General features: G+C 35.6%; 2 protein-coding genes across 2 annotated transcripts; one reads left to right on the forward strand and one right to left on the reverse strand.

Annotated features, from left to right (window-relative positions):
* Positions 1-9,896: 9,896 nt before the first annotated feature.
* LOC132187132 (protein POST-ILLUMINATION CHLOROPHYLL FLUORESCENCE INCREASE, chloroplastic) lies at positions 9,897-13,479 on the forward strand. Its single transcript, XM_059601325.1, has 8 exons — positions 9,897-10,161; positions 11,182-11,305; positions 11,501-11,585; positions 11,672-11,750; positions 12,047-12,157; positions 12,283-12,395; positions 12,970-13,080; positions 13,171-13,479. Exons 1-8 carry the CDS (start codon positions 10,056-10,058, stop codon positions 13,291-13,293), a joined length of 852 nt encoding a protein of 283 aa, XP_059457308.1. The 5' UTR covers positions 9,897-10,055; the 3' UTR covers positions 13,294-13,479.
* Positions 13,480-15,900: 2,421 nt separating this feature from the next.
* On the reverse strand, positions 15,901-17,844 carry LOC132187133 (phosphatidylcholine:diacylglycerol cholinephosphotransferase 1-like). Its single transcript, XM_059601326.1, has 3 exons — positions 17,368-17,844; positions 16,800-16,937; positions 15,901-16,687 (listed from the first exon to the last, which is right to left on the reverse strand). The coding sequence occupies exons 1-3, from the start codon at positions 17,725-17,727 to the stop codon at positions 16,388-16,390; spliced, it is 798 nt and encodes a 265-aa protein (XP_059457309.1). The 5' UTR covers positions 17,728-17,844; the 3' UTR covers positions 15,901-16,387.
* Between the last annotated feature and the right edge of the window lie 2,760 nt (positions 17,845-20,604).

Below are 20,604 nucleotides of genomic sequence, written 5' to 3' on the forward strand. Positions count from 1 at the left end.
AGAGTATATAAACTCATGTATTGCTTTGTATTTTGGCAAGTTAATGAGAACAGTTTTGAGTTCATTCTTCAACCTCTTTCTTTCTTCACAATGTGATATGGTATCAGAGCTTTTCACTTTGTGAAAGTTCAGTTCATCAATGTCGATCCCAGTTTCCTCGATTCCTGAAGCCGTTCCCCTTTCTTCTTCTTCTTCTTCTTCTTGTTCATGAACTTTCTCTCTCAATGACAAAACCTCCAGTCATTACTATTTGCATAATGGTGATAATCTAGGGCTATTGTTGGTTCCTTAACCATTAACTGATGAGAACTATAAGACTTGGAGTCGATCCATGACCATTGCTCTCTCTGCGAAGAACAAGTTGCAGTTCATTGATGGAACTCTTCCTCACTCATCCACTCTGAATGAATCTGAGTTCAAAGCCTGGAAAAGGTGCAATGATGCAATATCTTCATGGATTGTTAACACAGTATCGAAGGACATTGCTACCAGTATAATCTACATCAACAATTGCTAGGATATGTGGTTGAGTCTGAAGGAAAGATTCTCACAGAAAAATTGACCACAAGCTTTCTAGCTTCAGAAAGCTATCTCTAGCTTATCGTATGATAGCATGTCTGTAAGCTATTACTTCACTCGTCTCAAATCTCTTTGTGATGAATTTAGCAACTATAAGTCCTTTTCTCCATGTACTTGTGTTCCTGCATGTTCTTGTGGTAGCCTGAAATCTGTCCATACATTTTGTGATCAACAGTACGTTTTTCAATTTTTCATGGGGCTCAATGAGTCTTTTGCTCACATTAGAGGCCAAATCCTCTTGATGGATCCACTCCCTCCAATCAACAAAGTGTTTTCACTAGTTGTTCAAGAAGAAAGTCAAAGACAAATCTTCATAGGATCTATGAATTCAAACCCTGCATCCTTGATAACCAAATCTGTCCCTACACAGCAGAATAGGTTTCCTAGGCAGATGACTCGAAAGGTTAAACCAGTCTGTACTCATTGTGGTATTTCTTGACATACGATTGATAAATGCTACAAGCTCCATGGCTTTCCTCCTGGATTCAAATTCACAAAGAGGCCTTCTTTTTCCTCAAGTTCAAGTGTGAACTATGCTACTCAGAATCATGGAGAAAATTTTCCTGCAACTCCACAAGTTCCTCAGCTGCCAATTACTGTAGAACAGTGTCAAAGGCTTCTGGAATTCTTGCAGACCAATCCTCATCGAGCTTTCGCCAATCAAGTAGGTTCTTTACCTGCTACTCAAGATCACCTCTTCTCTAAGGTGTCAGGTAATGCCCTTGCCCTCAATGTTAAGCATTCTGCTTTTCATTCAAACCTCAACTTGCCTAAACTCAAACCAAATCCAACAGATACTTCTTGGATCATTGATACATGAGCTACTGATCACATGGTTAATTGTGTTTCATTGTTTACAACAATTACATCTACTATATCTACATCTGTCAAACTACCTAATGGTGATCTAGTTTCTGTCACACACATAGGCACGGTTAGAATTTCAGAACATTTCATTTTAACCAATGTCTTATGTGTACCATCTTTTTTATGCAATCTCATTTCTGCAACAAAGCTCATCAAACACCTTGGTTGTTGCCTCATTTTTATTAACTCTTATTGTTTCATACAAAACCTGATCACTTGGAAAACGATTGGAGTGGGTGAGGAAAAAGAAGGTTTGTTCCATTTGATACAACCTGCAGGCAAGCTTTCTGCAAACCATGGTGTTAATTCTTCTATTCTCAAAAATCCTTCAACAGACCTATGGCATTTTAGGCTAGGTCATTTGTCTAATTCTAGAATAAATATGTTGCACAATTTAGTTCCGTTCATTGTTGTTGATTCAAATAAAGTCTGTACTGTTTTCCCTTTGGCAAAACAAAAAAAGCTTCCTTTTCCTATTTGTAATAAAACTTCAAAGGCTTCTTTTGATCTCATTCATGTTGACATTAGGGTCCTTTTTCTCAGCAATCTACAAATGGATCACATTATTTTCTTACTATTGTGGATGATTTTAGTAGATATACTTGGGTTCATCTCATGCATCAAAAGTCTCAAGCTAGGTCTTTTATTCAATCTTTCTTTAAACTTGTAGCAACTCAGTTTAATCTCAAGATTAAAATCTTGAAATCTAATAATGGTGTAGAATTTCACATGAAAATTTTTTTCTCTTCTCAAGGTACTCTACATCAACTTTGATGTGTAGAGACACCTCAACAAAATTCCATTGTTGAAAGAAAACACCAACATTTACTCAATGTTGCTAGGGCTTTAAGGTTCCAATCTCATTTGCCTCTCTCTTTTTGGGAAGATTGTGTCTTAACAGCAACTCATTTGATCAATAGGATTCCATCTCCTTTGTTGTTTAATAAATCTCCATTTCAATTGCTGTTTTCTGAGCTTCCTTCTTATTCTCATCTAAAGGTTTTTGGTTGTCTAGCTTTTACCTCCACCTTTATCTCGAGATAGACACAAATTCCATCCTAGAGCTACTGCATGTGTTTTCCAAGGTTATCCTCATGGCATGAAAGGATATAAACTTTTAAACATTCATACCAATTTTGTTTTTGTATCTAGAAATGTGGTCTTTCATGAACATGTTCTTCCTTTTGGATCAAAAGAATTTTCTTTCCATTCAAATGATGCAATCAATAATTCTCCTTGGTTCAATATCTTCCCTATATCAGTGATGATACTTGTCACCATTCATCTCCTATTGCAGAAGATCAGTTGCATGATGATCACTCCACTCATGACATAGTTTCTCATGATCATCATTTATCTTCTCCCAACATTAGTCATCAATCAGATTCTATAGCAGAATCATCTATCATCCCAACTGAAACCCTTAGGAAATCAAGCCGCACCAGGCAATCTCCTAGTTACTTGCAGAATTATCATTGTCAACTTGCTTCTTCCAATTCCACTTCATCTGATTCTATGGTTGGATTTTTTGATGACACTGTAATTGATAATGCTAATGCAGGAATCCCATATTCCCTTTCTTTTGTTTTGAACTATGACCATTTTTCTCCTTCCCATAAAGCATTCAGTTTATCTCTTATTTCCCACAAAGAAACAAAATTTTTTCATTAAGCTGTTAAGTTACCTGAATGGCGTGAAGCTGTGCAAGCAGAACTTGATGCTTTGCAAGCAAACAACACATGGGTGTTAACCTTTTTACCCCCCGATAAGAAAGCTATTGGTTGCAAATGGGTGTATAAAACAAAGCTCAAGGCTGATGGCAATATAGAGAGACACAAGGCTAGGTTGGTGGAAAAAGGGTATACTTAGAGTGAGGGTTTAGATTATCATGAAACATTTTCCCCTGTTGCCAAACTTACTACTGTTAGATGTCTTTTAGCCATTGCAGTAGCTAACAATTGGTTCCTTCACCAATTGGACGTCAACAATGCCTTTCTTCATGGAGATCTTAATGAAAATGTGTACGTGACTGTTCCACCTGGTTTTTCCATCAAGGGGGAGTCACAGGTGTGTAAATTGACAAAGTCTCTATATGGATTGAAGCAGGCTTCTCGCCAGTGGTTTTCTAAGTTCTCCAATACACTGGTTGCTCAAGGCTTCATTCAGTCTAAAGCTGGTTATAGTCTTTTCACCAGAACTGAGGGTTCGATTTTTATTGCCCTTTTGGTTTATGTAGATGATATTGTCTTGGCTAGTAACAACTCTGCAGCCATCAAACAGTTTACTTCTTCTCTCAATGAGAAATTTAAACTTAAAGACTTGGGGAAGTTGAAGTTTTTTCTTGGCTTAGAGGTAGCTAGATCAGACAAAGGAATCTCTTTATCTCAAAAGGAAGTATGCGTTGGAGATCCTTCAAGATTCTGGTTTATTGGCTTCTAAACCATCTAAATTCCCTATGGAACAGAACCTCAAACTTTCTAAGGATGCTGGTTCCTTATTGGCAGATCCAACTAGCTACAGACGTCTCATTGGCAGATTGATTTACCTCACAATCACACATCCTGATTTAGCTTATTTGGTTCATACTCTGAGTCAGTTCATGGATCAACCCCGGCAGCCTCATTTAGATGCTGCTCAAAGGGTGTTAAGGTACTTAAAGGCTTCTCCTAGTCAAGGGTTATTCTTTCCTTCTTCATCAGATCTTCAGGTAAAAGCTTTTTGTGATGCTAATTGGGTTGGCTGCTTAGACACTCGAAGGTCCATCACTTTTTATTGTATTTTTATTGGTGATGCCTTAGTCTCATGGAAGTCCAAGAAACAACAGACGGTCTCCAGATCATCTGCTGAGTCTGAGTATAGGGCTATGGCATCCACTTGCTGTGAGGTTACCTGGCTATTCAGTTTACTCAAGGATTTACAAATCCTTCATCCATAGCCTGCAGCTCTTTTCTGTGACAGCAAGGCGGCAATTCATATTGCAGCCAATCCAGTATACTATGAACGCACCAAGCACATAGAAATCAACTGTCACCTTGTTAGGGAAAAGATTCAACAAGGTGTTATACATACTTTATATGTTTCTTCTGCTGCCAACTTAGCTGATATATTTACCAAGCCTCTTGGTTTTGCACAATTTAGTGCTTTGCTATCCAAGATGAACATACTCAATATTTTTCATCTTGAGGGGGAGTAATAGCAGCTCATCATCAATAGATTACTCTTTCTTATCTTACATACGTGTATATAAGTTAGTTTAGTTTGTTATAGCAGCTAGTTAGTTATGTTAGTTATGTTGTTAGCCTATACTCTGTTAGTTGAGTTGTAAAACAGAGTATATAAACTCATGTATTGCTTTGTATTTTGGCAAGTTAATGAGAACAGTTTTGAGTTCATTCTTCAATCTCTTTCTTTCTTCACAATTTGAAAGTACTCGCCATATTTACCATCAATTTGAATCCCGAACTTGGTTCTGATACCATTTGTAAAAAAACGATCACAATTACAGTAAATAAGGCAAGAACAATCATACCAAAAAGAACATCAAGATTTAAGCGATTCCCTTAATGTGAAGTACATCTACTGGCGGAGGCGACTACGAAAAAATTCACTATGAAAGATGGAATACAAAAATGTAGAGGAGAGAAAATCACTCAAAACCCAAAGCCATAATACATCAAAATATCACTATCACACAATAGATATTATTCTCCCAAAGAGAATATAAAAGACAAAAATATAAACTCTTCTTTTATTGGGACAAGACTATAACTAATCTCTATTTTTCTCTCTTTTACGGGAGCACCATTTCTTTTTCTATCTTATTTTGGCTCCTCCAAAACCATAGCAACCCACTTTTTCTCTCTTTTAGCATACACAGGAGCCCACTTTATCTCACCTTTAGCAACTAGCCATTTTGTGAGGCTCTGATATATGATGTACTAAACAGAAGGACGCATGTCCTTTCATAAAGTGTGAAAGTCGGTTGGCCAAAATACAAGTAATATATGATCGACATGTAATTGTAAAACCAAAAAGCCACACGATGGGTCCCATCTACTTGATGGGTGAAAGGCACCCATGTCAACATTAATCATATGCTATTGAAGCACGTTATTGATACTGATGTAGGACACTTTCAGAGGTCATTTGCATTAAGTGCATGTAAGTGAAGGTAAAACCCACTCGACCAAACGGCCCTCAAGCTGACCCGGCCATAAAAGTACAAATAATTGCTTTTAAAATTAGTAACAATATCATTTTTTGAAATTATGAACGGGTCGGATTGGAATTCAGTACTTCAAAAAAAAAATAGGGCGAACGAAAAAGGTGCAAAGATAAAAGGGCTTGCATTACCATTCCAAGGAGATTCAAAAGACAACATAGAGGCTAGGGTCTTTTTAAAACTATTTTCATATGAGAATACATTTGGTCCGGATGGGCTGTAAAGTGAGCTTTTACAGTCTCTCAATAAGAGGTTAACACATCATCTAAAACACCAAAAGCAATAGATATGAAATAAACAAGAAAACATTGGATTGTTTGCTTATATAACAAAAAAGGAATCCAGTTTCACTTATCCCCATGTGTCTTGCTCCTATGTGGTTAATAGCCAGCGAAATCGTTGCCGAAAAAGAAGTGAAGATTGAGAGTCGTGAGGTTGGAGACGCAAGACCAGTCGCATTGATTGGAGGTGGAGTTCCTGGTTGTGTCTAAGGCGGCTTTGAAAGCCATTAAAGCTTCCAAATCTGGATTTGCATAAGCTTTGGAGTGAAACAAGTGAATGATGAAGAGGATGAAATAATTTGTTGATGGCTACTCAATTTGTTGTCTTCAAGTTCAAAGAGAGAGAGAGAAACCGGACCTACATATCTGGCTATACCATGAAGGGAAAAGGCAAAAGTGCCCCAATTTGTTGATGGATTGGCTGCTTTTATCTTTATTTTATTTGTTGTTTTTAGCTAACGTGTCAAAGTTTTATTGGAGACTGTATATATAAATGGTTTTTACAGATGGTTCAGATAGTAGAGGCTCTCTTTTCATATATTTTCTATCCTTATTTTAGAAAATAATTTAAATAAGTTTCTTTGTATGAGGAGATTATAGAGTTTTTGTTAGCTTATTAAGACTTGACCATGATATTTGATGTTTATTTGGGATCTTTATTATGTTTGGAGTTTCTTTACTTATTGATGATTTGAGGATATTTTGGGAATTCTGATGCTATGTTTTTTTTTTTCTTAAGTCATTTCACTTTGAGAGATTTAGTATTTGCTCTAGATATTTAATGGTTAATGGACTTATTTAGATATGTTATCTTGTATTAAGTTACAAATATTTCCGCTGGTATTTATACAAAGTTAACTAGTTAGTGATTCCTTATTTATGTTGTAAATGATTCTATGGAAGGCACGCCGAGTTAACTACAAATTAGTTATTCTCGAGAGGGTTACACGGCAAGGTCTGATCCGTGGGTTTCGTGACCCATGACAATGGGTCACCCCGTGACCCACATTGGGTCACAACCATACCCACACCCCATCGTGTGTCTACTAACCTAAGACAGTGGGTCAGAAGGTGGATCTGGTGATCCACTAGACCTTTATTTTTATTTTTTATTCATTTATTTTTTTAATTTTTTAAATGAAGGTATTTTTGGAATTCTACACCGGATATGTGACATTGCAAAATATTATATTCAATACATTAAATTGATAGTTTTTGAACTTTTGGGAGGAGTGAGAAAATTGCAAACATGATGAAAGTTTATCCAGGTTAAGTGAAGTTTCCTCTTCTTTTCTTTTTTTGTTGAAAATGAGATCTTATTAAAAGCAGTTATCCAAGCCATTCCAACTTACATGATGAATGTATTTCTCCTGCCAAAGGTTTTGTGCAAGGAGATCAATGGATTGATGCAACAACTCTGGTTGGGGCATAAAGAAAATGGTTATAAGATTCACTAGATGAGTTCGGAAAAATTGGACTCTTCAAAGCTCAAGGGTGGTATGGGTTTCCGGGAGCTATTATGTTTTAACAAACCTTTGCTAGCAAAATAGTGTTGGCGAATTCTGCAAAACCTCAACAGTTTGGTTGCAAGGATAATGAAGGCTAAATATTTTCCAAATGCGTCATTTATGTATGTTTCTCTATACAAAATGCCATCTTTTGCATGGAGGAGTATTTTCTCGGGTAGGGAATTGTTAAAAGAGGGACTGATATGGAGAACTGAGAACGGAGAAGATGTTAACATATGGGGGGATAAATGGATACCTACAGCATCAACATATGCAGTTCAATCACCAAGAAGATTACTTCCAAAAAATGCTAAAGTTGCTGAGCAAATAAGTGGTGGAATGTGCCTCTAATAGCGAATTTTTTCTGGGTGGAGGAGGTCAGGATAATATCCAAAATTCCACTTACCAAATAAGGACATAAAGATGTGATGATTTGGAGGGGTACCACAACAGGTGAATTCTCTTTCCGAAGTGCTTATCACATGGAACAAGAAAGAACAGAAAGGCAGAGAGGGGAGGGATCCACATGCTCGAAAATGAGTAATTTTTGGAAGACAATATGGAGCATGAAGGTACCCAATCCGGTGAAGATGTTCATATGACGGGCTTGTAACAATATTCTTAGGGGTGAAAAGGTGATTAGTAAAATCCCCTAACCGCCTATACGTTAATAACTTTACTAACCACTAATAGCTTTTTAAAGAAAAAATTAAAAAATAAAAAAGTTAATTTAAAAAATAAAAATAAAATAAAAACAAAACAAAACAACATCGTTTTTATGGTAATATGATAATACTCTGCTACATATGACATTATTTATATATTCTTATATATATTTAAACACAAAAACGATGTCTTTTCGTGTATTTTTATATATATAAATATAATATATCTAAAGGCGGTTAGTGGTTAGAGGTTAACAGTTAGTACGGTTAGCGGTTAGGGGGCAGTTAATAACTCCCAACCATTTCACCCCTAGGTATTGTCCAAAATTCCTAAGTATTTTTTGTCAGGTGGAAGAGGAAACGACAAAGCACACATTCTTGGGGACTGCCCTTCAACGAAAGATGTTTGGGGAGCATGTGGGAGAACTATACAAAAGAGTCCATGGACTGGAAAGAATTTTGTAGAAATTTTGATGGACAATGGAGGAGATAGAATTTCATGCCGTGATTGCCCAGAAAATATGGTTCAAAGAAATACAGTGGTGCATGGGGGGAATTTTACTCATCCAAATCAATTGATTCAAGGGGCGGATATGTTTCTACAAGACTACAAGGCTGCAAAATGCCAATGAGGTGGCACACAACTTTTCTCCCATAATTTCAGTCCCAAAGAAGTGGCAAGCTCCTCCTAATGGAATGTATAAATTAAATTGAGACGCAGCTATAGATTCCAAAACTCGCCGTATGGGCATTGAAATAATTGCAAGGAACTTTGAGGGATATGCGATTACTACAGAGGGGCAAACAATTTGTATAGCACAGGACCCCGTGGTGGCTGAAGCACAAACAACATTGAGTGCTGCAGAATTTAGTCGAGACATATGGCTTCAACGTGTTATTTTGGAAGGAGATTCCTTACAGGTTGTCAATGTGCTCAATGTAAATGATCAAAATTGGAGCAAATATGGGCAAGTGCTTGCAGATATCAAAGTGGTGTTAAACAAATTATGGCAATGGCAGATTCAGCATACTCGAAGAGAAGCAAATTAGGCGGCTCATGGACTCGCCGAAGCAGCTACTTGACAAGTGATGGATAAGGTATGGATCAACGAAATCCCGGAGGATATCCGTGATATTGTAATTTTATAGCAAAGTGCTCTTGTTTCTTAGGAGTTGTTTGCTCTTGATGTGTTTAGAGTTTCCACGCTCTAGATTATCCATTTAAAGATGAATAAAGTTCAAAAAAAAAAAAAAAAAAACTAGATGACAACCAAGATGAGTTTTAATAAAAAAAATCACACACACATACACACATCTCAAACATCTTTTTCCCAAGTTGCCATCTACAATTTCACTCATCTCTCATCCATCTTTATATATATATATATATATTTCAAATTTTATCATTAAATTTATAGTCCTATAAATTCAATAGTAAATTTAAAATAAAAAATGAACGAGAGCCGGAGAAATAGTAAAATGCTTTTCTTTTTTTTTCTCATCCATATTTTTTAAAAAAAATCTAGGGGGTCTTATAGATCTAGTGGGACTCTGCACGTCTATAGCAAGTCTCTTTCTATAAATGTCTTTTCACAAATAAGAAAATAACCCAATTCAAAATTATGTACTGATTATTTGATTTTATACTACATTTCCAGCAAATCCATATATAAATATATAAGGGATGTTTGGTTTTTGTCTGTTCTTACTTGCATAGATAGATATTTTTCCAGTTCTGACTTGTATAGACAGATATTTAGGAACACTGCGCGTTTGTGGTCGTGCGCGTTTGCTTCTGTAGTTCTCTCTATCTCTAATATATCTTAGCTATTATCTTCGCAGAAAAGATTGAGTTTCAACTCTCTCTTTCTCTCTCCCTCTCTCTCTCTGTGTCTCTCTCTGTTTGTTGGAGAAGGCATTGAAAGTGTGAGAAATGGCGGCTGTGAGTTCATCAATGGTTACATCTTCCACTCAACCTTTTCTGGGCGTGCAGTCTGCTTCTAATAGTAGTACAAGTCGACCTGTTTCAAACATGCTTGGTGAGTCTCTTTGCTTTGGTTTCTATTCAACTGCAAATTCTTTAGGGTACTTTTTAACAACCTTTTTTTTTTATATTTTTTATTTTTTGCTTCTGAAAATTGTGATGTATAACTATGGGAATAGAATTTTTTCACCTCACTTAGAGATTTACATTCATACTTCATGGCATCACAAAGAAACTTTCATTTACTAATCATCAATCTCTTCTCTTAGATTTCTTACTGACAAATTTGTACTGAAAAGGGTTTGAGAAAACAGTTCTGAAATGAGAAGATGCTGTCTTTATGATTATAAGAAAAATTGGATTGAGGTGTTTGTAATTTCGATTAGCTGCTTGCATAAAATATCGTCTGTCAAATACTCAAAGTAAAATGAACTGAATTGATTTATTTGTTGAAACATACCACTTATTTATAATTGGTTCTATGTTTTCTGTAGACGGTTATGCTTCTTAGTAGCTATTTTCCATTCTGCTTTGTATCATAACACTCCAAGGATCATGAAATTAAGTTGCTACTCAATTTGAGATCCATCAAGAATGCAAGCTTTGTGAAGCTCAATCATGAGCATGTGTAATTAATTAACCATATCCTTTGCTAACTATTTGGATATATATGATGTCATTATGTGTTACTAATTTTCTCTCCATTAGGACCTGTTTGGATGTGCGTTTGAGAGATTTAAAAGTGCGTTTAACACTCATGAAACCCCTTTGAAAAAAAAAAAAAAAAAAGTACCTATTTGATAAAAAGAATTAAATGCGCTTTTAAAGGTCGAAAAAGCTTAAAATGACCAAAACCCACTTTTGGCAAAAGCTTAAAAATGAAGCTTTTGTCAAAAAGTAATTTTTGACTTAAAAGTTCTATTTCTCAAATGCAATCCCAAACATGCTCTTAATAATCTATCTACAAGCTGGAAACAGGACTGTTCTACCCAAAAGTCGAATGAACAAATAGCCAGAAATTTATATCCTAGACTTCAAATGCACAACAGCTTCATAATTTGTGTTTTTTATGCAGCTAGCAATTTTATTGGTTCTTCCCTGCCAAGGTGTTTCCCTAAGAAGAAGAGAGTTGTCAAGAGTAGCGGGAAAGTGAGAGCTGTGGCAGCTGTTGCAACTCCTCCTGCTGAGGACATCAAAGAGTATGCTTTCATGAATGTTGCTGTCATAGAAAGTCTTATTCCTAAACAAAATGGCACAATGGTTTCTTAGATTCTTTGGAAGTATATCTTTTAATCAACCCCCACCCCTCCCAATTTTTTAATTTTTTTTTCATTGCCTTATTTTGAGAAAGTGAGTTGTGATTATGGTGCTATTTTCAAATTCCTTCGTTTCAGGTTTACCCTTCCTACGTGGGCTATGTTTGAACTTGGCAAGGCCCCTATATATTGGAAAACCATGAATGGTCTTCCTCCTACTTCTGTAAGCCTGGCATTGCTGCTGAATTAAAAGTTCAGTGGTGTTTGGGCTTTTCTTGGTTATCCTGTTCTAATGACATTGTTTGACAGGGGGAAAAGCTAAAGCTTTTCTACAATCCGGCTGCAAAGAAGGTTGTTCCAAATGAAGAATTTGGGATTGCTTTTAACGGTAATTTATGATACACTAGCTATATGACCTCATACTATCTTGTAAATCCTAACCAGTTTTCTTGTCCATAAATTACCATTTAAAGCAGGCACAAATATGAAAGGGATTAAGAAAACAGAAGCTTTATCAATGAGTAGAAATGTGTCATTTTAATTTTATCAGTGAAAATATATACATTGAATCTTATAAACATGAAAACCAATTGAAACTGCAGTTGGATGGGCCTCTGCTTCTGCTTTTGCAACTATTGAGTTACAGTTCAATCCAATTGACTTCTTGAGTCGCTTCCTCTGCAGGAGGCTTTAATCAGCCCATTATGTGTGGTGAGCCAAGGGCAATGCTTAGGAAAAACAGAGGCAAAGCTGATCCCCCTTTTTATACCATCCAGATATGCATTCCTAAGCATGGTTGGTACCCTTTTTTTTTTTTTTTTTCTGAGCAAGTGTGTGTTGTTGGTAATTGTTCACTGAAATATCTTGCTTTCCACTAATGTATATTTCTTTCTTGTTATGAACTTATTGTCTTTCCACAGCTGTGTACTTGATCTTCTCATTCACAAATGGAGTTGAATGGGATGGTCCTTACAAACTGCAATTTCAAGTTCCCAAGGGTTGGCGAAACAAACCAGATGGCTTCTTTAATGAGGTATCATATGACACATTCTGTTTGCAGCCTGAGTTTACTGCCTCTTGCTTAAAACCAGTTACTGTAAGCTACCAAATTCTTGTTGAAAAGGAAGATATGAAATGGAAATGAATGTGAAGAATATGTCATGTCACAAACGCTTTGGGTGATATCAAACAAAAGTGCAAGACAGGTCAAAAATATAGGGTTTGATAAAAACTTTTTATAGAGTGCTTTTTTGCTTTTTGGTTAAAAACGTGTTCTAATATGTCATAAAAGTGAAAGTAGTTCTAAGTAATTTATGTTTTGCTTTTTAGTAGCAAATCCAAAGAACGTTATCAAACCCAAAGTAGTTCTGAGGGTTTTTTTTTTGGAGTTTTGGTTGAAAAATGTTTTGATGTGACATAAAGGTGAAAGAAGTTCTAAATTTTTTGTGAGTGTTTTGTAGAGAAAGTTGTTTGTTAATGTTTTTACTTTTTAGGCAGAAAAGAGAAAAGGAAAAAGGAAAGGGGTTGCTTAGAATTACTCAAACAAAATCATCTCCAGCAATTTATTTCATAAACTGAAAATGAGGTCTTTGCATACCTAATCGCAGGGTCTAACAGAAGAGTTAAGTAAAGAAGGTGCATGTGAGAGAGCAATCTTTCCAGACACAGATCTTGTGGTGACAAGATGTGCTATGATTGGAAATTTGACAGTTGAAGGGGTAACTATATATAACCTCTTGATCAACTCAATCTGAACCATCCATTTCAGTTTGTTAACTAGTTTGATGGAAACAACAACATTAATGCAGGGTGATCGTTGCAATCTGGATCTCGTACTAGGATGCACAGATCCTAGCTCCCCCCTCTATGACCCACTTGCTAATGTAGATGATGGATCCTGCCCCATTGATTTAGAATCTGATCTGGAATAGTATCATCCACTCCAACACCTCATCACACGTAAATATCATGATGGATGCTTGTTACAAGCAAGGTTTAGAATATATACAGGTTAAAAACACAAAAGCAATCTTGTTGGGTTAACTAGAAAAGGGATAGACTATTGTTTTATACTGGGTTTACAATTTCTAGTATATATGATTGTGATTTGCCAATTATCTCGTACACTTTGATGGACCAGGATTCTCTCCGGTGCAAATGCATGAACTCAAGAGGAGCGAGTCCTTTATACTATAAGGGTAAATTTGTCATTTCATTTTTTTTTACAATTTTGCCCTTGTGTTACAAAGGACCGACTCCTCTTTGAACTGAAGAGGATTCAAATTCCACTTTGATGGACCAGTATCCTCTCCAGTGCAAATGAATGAACTTGAGGAGCCAGTCATTTATACTATAAGGGTAAATTTGTCACTTCTTTTTTTTTTTTGACAATTTTGCCCTTATGCTATAAAGGACCGACTCCTCTTTGAACTGGAAAGGATTCAAATTCCACTTCGAAGGACCAGGATCCTTTTCGGTGCAAATGCATGAACTCAAGAGGAGCCACTCATTTATACTATAAGGGTTAAATTTGTCATTTCATTTTTTTTGGACAATTTTGCCCTTGTGCTATAAAGGACCGGCTCCTCTTTGAACTGGAGAGGATTCAAATTCCACTTTGATGGACCAGGATCCTCTCCAGTGCAAATGCATGAACTCAAGAGGAGCCAGTCCTTTATACTATAAGGGTAAATTTGTCATTTCATATTTTTTTTGACAAGTTTGACCTTGTATTATAAAGGACTGGCTTCTCTTTGAACTTGAGAGGATTCAAATTCCGCATTGATATTGAGATACAAAATCTGTTAAATATGCATTAGAAAGTGTTGTGTTTAAGAGTAGAATAATGTTATTTAGTAGTCTGGTATAGTAAAAAGTGTTCTAAGAAGTGTTTTAATTTAATTATAAAAATAATTTTTCCAAATATATTAAAAAAGAAGAAAGAAAAGAGGACACGTTTAAGGCTAACCTCCACGATTATGTGACAACCATACCTAAAAACTCTTTTGGGCAATTATTAACTGAAGCGTGTTTTTGAAAGTTTGAAACCCACGGTCCATTAATTAAAGTTCATATATGATTATATCTTTTTCCCAAATACACCCTGATAAGTAAAATTCAAGTTTGCAAGAAGATCACGTTTATGATAACGTGTATGTTGAAATCAATACAAGTGGTTGAACCATAACCAACGGTTCCCCAACTTCCAATCGTTTAGACGGTTGGCATCATGACCTGTAATGCACAAATTACATTTTTTTTTTGTTCAAAATTCACCCCATGGATCTTCTAATTATGGAATGTTGGAGCAAGGAATTATATTTCTTTAGAATCGCTATAGTTATGGTCGCCATTTACTAGGGTTTCAGTCGCTAGCTCTCCTATTATCAAGTCACTAATTTTCTTAACTTTCTAACACTGGACAGACGCCAACCCCCATACATGGTGTTACAACTTTGCGGAGACCTATGTGCCAATTGACCGGGCCCCCAAAGCCAAATATAATAGGTGCTAGCAATTCTCACTTGTTAGGATTAAGGTTTGGAAAGAGTTCTTCGTAGGTTTGGTTTGCTAGGTTTTGATGATCGATTATTCGGGCTGTTTTGTCATTGTCGTGCGTTATGGTCTAAGTCTAAGTCTTTAAAAAAATAGTAATAAGTGAGATTTGTTTATGCCCAAAAATCATTAAATTTTGGATTTGGAAAGGTAGTAGTTCCTTAATTTGAGTTGATAGCCTATGAATTTCAATTTCTTGTAAAGACTGAAGGCTCCAACATTTAAGTATAGTTTCAGAAGAAAAAGAAAAAAGAAAGAGGAAAGAAAGGTAAATATAAAATAAGGAAAGGAGGAAAAACTTTCAGAAACCAACTCACTAAAGTTCTTTTATGAGTAATTTCCTTCCTATTTCCAAAGCTTATGTGATGTGATTCCTCCAACCAAAAACTCAATCTCTATACACCAAATGTTTTAAGAAATCACGCTATGTAAACTTTACAGGAATGAAGGGTGTTGTATTAGCATTACTCTTTCTTTCATGGTTGCCATCAAGTCAGCATTTTATGTTGCCACCATAACCATAGGAAATCATTAAAATTGGAATATGAGGATTTGCTCATCCTTGAGATGGGATGGATAAACATTTCTAGTTATTCAAAGAAGGTTCTTGTTTTAAATTTTTTAAATTGTATCTTAAAATATTTAAAGGGAATTTTTAGATTAATTCATGGGTCAATGCACCAAAACAGATCACACCTCAACTTTTATTTATTTATTTATTTACAGTTTTAACTGCATAAGTTCTTGGAGAATGTAAAATATATCCTTCCATTGGTTTTTCGTCCGAAATTATACCGTCTATTAGTGCCACATCACATTAAAATAACAATTTTCAATAATTTAATTAAAAAATAAATAAATAAAGGTGTGACAAGCGGTGGGATTGTCATCTCCAAAGGTGCAACCCATTCCCATGTGATAAAAACATGATTCTCCCATGTGATAAAAACATGATTCAATTATGATTTTAAAAGTCACGTCAACTTTGAGAGAATAATTTAAGGGTCTCAAATAATTTAAGGTCTATCCCATTTATGACAATCGAAAGAGATTAGCAGAGAAGAGATCTAATTGCTAATAGTTATTATTTTGCAGCCTATATATCCACCTAAACATACAAATAGAAAAAGAATAGGGTTAAAACCCTTCCCCACTATCTCCCACAGCCTCTTTTTGCCTTCAACTTGTATGTATTAATTCCTTGGAGACCCAAAATCCAAATGTGAGCAACTTTTTAAACATGGAAAATACCTCAACAAAAGCCGACGTATTGTGGTGGAAAAAGAGCGGCCATGGTAGCAGTTGACCTCACTCAGCTCCTCCCTCTCTCTCTCCCTCTTCACAAATCACATTTCCCACCATCTTTTTTGACATTTCAAACGTGCTTTCCACATTCCCAAATTCTCTTTCTCGATTTTTCTTTCTTCTTCCAATTTTTTCATGTAAAGAGACACTTAAGCCTCTCTTTGGTCACAGTAGGACGGCAGCAATTGCTGCTTTCCTTTTGCTCTCTTCGTACTTTCCGGCCAGAGAATCAAAGAGAATTCCGGCACCGACCCCGACAGCCAAATCAATTGTATAGTGACCCCTCGTACCCAGCAGCCTCACGGATTGGAGAACATTCAGCCCGTCAAATAACCAGGCCAATTCCCACCGTTGCGTCCGCCGCATGTCCAACGACGCAATTACCGACCCCGCCACGTGACCCGAGTAGAATAGGAAGAAAGATACATTCCCTACCGGGAAGTCCACACCAGAGCCCAAAAATCCCTATTAAATTCATAAGCAAACAAATTAAATGAAATTGATAGTATTCATTTTATAAAATAAATAAATAATTTTAATAAGATTGATTAATTAGATGTGATAAGATATAGGGAACCTGAGGCAATGGAAGCTGCGTGGAGTAACCTAGGATTCCCCGGCAAGTGAACATGAAGAGAGCGGAGATTGTCGCCCTTGGGCGGCCCTCTATCAACCACGTCCACAGAATATATGTTGTTTGCATTCCCACAAACACCTAACCATAAATATACCAAATAATAATTAATTATTATTAACAAAAAATGGCAGATCAGCTACAATATAATTATATCAGATCAGGGGTTTATACTTTATATGTCAAATTCATTTTCCTTCAAGAAAATCTCAAAGAAGTGCTACCACATCGAAACAACCAAATCAAGTAATGATTTGATTGCTAATATCTTCCTTTTTTTATTAATTAAATAAACAAATTTTTTTACCTTTACCTCTATCTTGGTGTATTAATAAGAAAATTATTATAATGAAAAATAATTCGACAATTAATACAGAATGTGTGAGAGAGAGAGAGAGAGCTCATAGAAGTGCCACAATAATGGAGCGCAAGTACTGTGAAGAATGCAGAAAGCCTCTCTCCTTCTCTATGGATGGATTCAATCTAATGATTTTCAGATCCCAACACATACCGTATTAAGGGCCGCCAGCAAGGTGTTGAGCTCGGGTCGCGCGACGAGCAGGCGATGGAGTGGGCGCGTGACGACGAATCCCAGATCAAAGGGAGCGGAGGACGGCGGAATCATCCGGAGCGTGTACTCCACGCCCATGAAGAACAGCAGCGCCACCCCAAACAAACAAGGCACCCAATGGAACCTGGCCACGTGCGCCACATCCTCCGCCGTCCACGTCATAAACGAGGCGGCTCTCTTCTTCTCTTCCTTCCCCGTGTCCCTGCTACGGACGCCGTTAACGTTGTCGCCGTTAGTTACGGGCCTGTGTTTAAGCCCGCACGACGGGGCGTGAAGGGGGGCCAACGCTGCGCCGTTCATTGCCGTTAGAGGTGACGGAGATATTGGCGAAAGGCGAATGACATTGTGAAAGAGTTTCCGGAGGATATAAAGCAGAGGGAGTTAGAGGGATTCGGAGCGGAGTTACCAAAGATTTATTAATTTTCTTTCTTTTTTTTTTTTGGCAGTAAATTTGTTGACGTGGGCCTTGGAGGGTGGTCGTTTTGTGGTGGGTTTACGCGTTTTGAAAAAGGAGGGGAGTCAGGGGACGCGACAATAGACCTTCTCTCTTTGTGGGCGCATGCCGCATGGCTTTCCATTAATTTCCGTTTCTGTGTTTTCAAATCTCTCACGTTTTTTTCAGAAACATCAAAGTGTGTGGTTGTGGTTCACATTTTGACTACGTATGAGCAAAACGTATTTCTTACTCTCTTTTTTTCTTTTGTCATTTTGATGAAGTTTTTAATGTGACGGGTTCAAATGAAATCCGGAAAGTGCAAATAAATAAATATAAAAAAAATTTAAATTAATTTGGTAAGGGTTTTTAAATTAAAAATATATATATAATTATTTTTTCATTGTCTATTACTCACAGTCTGTCACGTTAGTTTAAAAAATTTTCTGTGTTCATTTGTTTGCTTATCTAACACTTCCCAATTGGACCATTTGCCACAAAATAGAATTAGGATAATGAATTGAATATCTAGTTAGTTATAATGTAGGAATATTTTTGTCTTCTCAAAAAGTGAAAATAAAAAAATACCCTTCTATTATAACTAACTGTAGTTCATTTGAAATTGAGAGGATTGGCTTATCATTAATGCCCATCAATTGTGATTAACCAATCATTTTTCATAATTTAATGTAAATCAATCATGCCAGCAAATTTGGGTAGAAGATTTTTTTTACAAAAAAAAAAGTCTTCATGTGATGAGTTCATGGAATGTAACTCTCAAGAGTACGTAATGACACGTCCCATTTTTTTTATCCGAATTTCATCCGTAAAATATTTTTAATAAGACAAAAAAAACCTATAATTCGGAAAAAGAAAAATTAAAAAACATAATTTTTTAACAATATAGTAATTGCTGGAGAAAAATTGAATATATGTACAGAAATCAGGAAAGTGCATATGATTTTAGGGTTTGAAAATATGTAAATTATATATGTGGTGTTTATAATTAATGCCTGCTTATTACTTTGTAGGTGTTGAAATGGAGTTCTGATGTCTTGAATGTGTTTCGGGTATTGAAGGATGGATTCTTCTATAGGGTGAGGACCAGCAGTGCATATTATTCTTTCCTGGGGGCAGATATTTTTTGTAAGGGTATTTTCGTAATTTGGTGGGACATTATTTATATATTAAAAAATAATAATAAATAAACTATTAGATTTGTGGGACTTACTTAAGTAAAGGTGGATCCAATGATTAATTTTATTTTTATTTAAAATAAAAAATGTAAAGAAAAAGATGAGAATAGCATTTCTCATCTTACATATATAGAAAGATTTGATAATAGAGTAATGTTATATACCATCATTTTATTTTTATTTTATTCTCAAAATTGACGTGACTTTTAATATCATTATTGGATCAAAATTAAATAGTAATTTATCTCAAATCTAATGACAAGTTTAAAATCTACTTCAACTTAATTTGAGGAAGAAAATAAAGTAAAATAATAATAATAATAATAAATAACATTACTCCCCGTAAAAATATGAATCCGTGATGATGATATATGTACTGCCGTCAAGGCCAAGCCATTATGAGAAAAGAAGGTAGGCAGTGGGTAGGGAATGACACTCAACCTAATGAGTAATGATGAATCCTTATCTTTGACAAAGTAAAGCTCGTAGGTTTAATTAAGATCCACCTACTACTTGCATGACCTATCAATTACGTACTAAAAGATAGTATTTGAATTAAAATGATTATAGATTTAGATATTCTTTCCTCTCTTATCTATCTTATGTTTTTCTTAAATTTATCATTAAATTTATAGAAGTTTAAAAAAAAAAAATTAATAAAATCCCAACAAAGTGTACCCATTGGTAATTCCGATAATGTGATCCAGACATATGCATGGCAGCATGGGGAATGACATTAAATTGTATAACCATATATGCTCCCCAAGTCGTGGACAGGATCCAATTCCGATTTTTTTTTTTTTTTTGTTACAATGCCATCCACGTATTTGGGGAATCACATTCAATTCTATTACACTATTACCATATATATATATATACTGCTCAACTCAAGTCCTAAGGGTGGCCACAATTCAATCCCCGACAAAACTAGAACCTTATTTATAACTTCACAAAGCTTTCTTGAATTTTTACGTTTTTAAAGTTTAAAAATTCTCAATTTCATCTCTTAAACTTTTAATTTGATTCAATTTATCTTCAATATTTGGCAGTTGCATCAAATTAGAGGTTCAATGGGGTAAAATTGAGAATTTTTAAACTTTGAAAGATAGTATCAAAACGTGTGAAAGTTTAAGAGGTTGAAGTTTATGGGGCTTTGTAAAGTTTATCCTATAATTTAATTACTATAAGACAAGTAAAAATATGACCCATGGCATGGCCGTGAGTTCTTTTTCCTTTTTTTTTTTTTTTTTTTTGTGTTTATAATTTTTAATTTTTTAAATAATGTATTTTTGCTAGTTTTTTCTCCATTTGTATTTAATAAAATATCCTAACGGAAGGGGTGATCGAAAGGCCAGGACTGAAAAATCAGAAATCCGACACTACAAATTTCTGAATTTTGTGAGGGACATTAAAAAAAATGCTTTACAATTGAGGGTATAAGTGAGTTTTCTGTTCCCAAGAGGTAGTTCAATCGGTTGGGACCACGCTTTATGAAGCGGAGGTCACTAGTTCGAATCCCCCTCCCCTCTCTTATGTGGACATGTCAAA

Source organism: Corylus avellana, chromosome ca7, assembly GCF_901000735.1.
Source record: "Corylus avellana chromosome ca7, CavTom2PMs-1.0".
In the NCBI taxonomy this organism is placed as follows: Eukaryota; Viridiplantae; Streptophyta; class Magnoliopsida; order Fagales; family Betulaceae; genus Corylus; species Corylus avellana.

Excerpts from the sequence above, each read along its gene's own strand:
- LOC132187132 (XM_059601325.1), top strand. The coding sequence starts at position 10,056 with ATGGCGGCTGTGAGTTCATCAATGGTTACATCTTCCACTCAACCTTTT. Across the intron at positions 11,306-11,500 it reads CCTGCTGAGGACATCAAAGA|GTTTACCCTTCCTACGTGGG; the intron begins GTATGCTTTCAT and ends CCTTCGTTTCAG. Across the intron at positions 12,158-12,282 it reads GATATGCATTCCTAAGCATG|CTGTGTACTTGATCTTCTCA; the intron begins GTTGGTACCCTT and ends GTCTTTCCACAG.
- LOC132187133 (XM_059601326.1), bottom strand. The coding sequence starts at position 17,727 with ATGAACGGCGCAGCGTTGGCCCCCCTTCACGCCCCGTCGTGCGGGCTT. Across the intron at positions 16,938-17,367 it reads TGCTGGCGGCCCTTAATACG|GTGTTTGTGGGAATGCAAAC; the intron begins GTATGTGTTGGG and ends ATTTATGGTTAG. Across the intron at positions 16,688-16,799 it reads CGCAGCTTCCATTGCCTCAG|GGATTTTTGGGCTCTGGTGT; the intron begins GTTCCCTATATC and ends TGAATTTAATAG.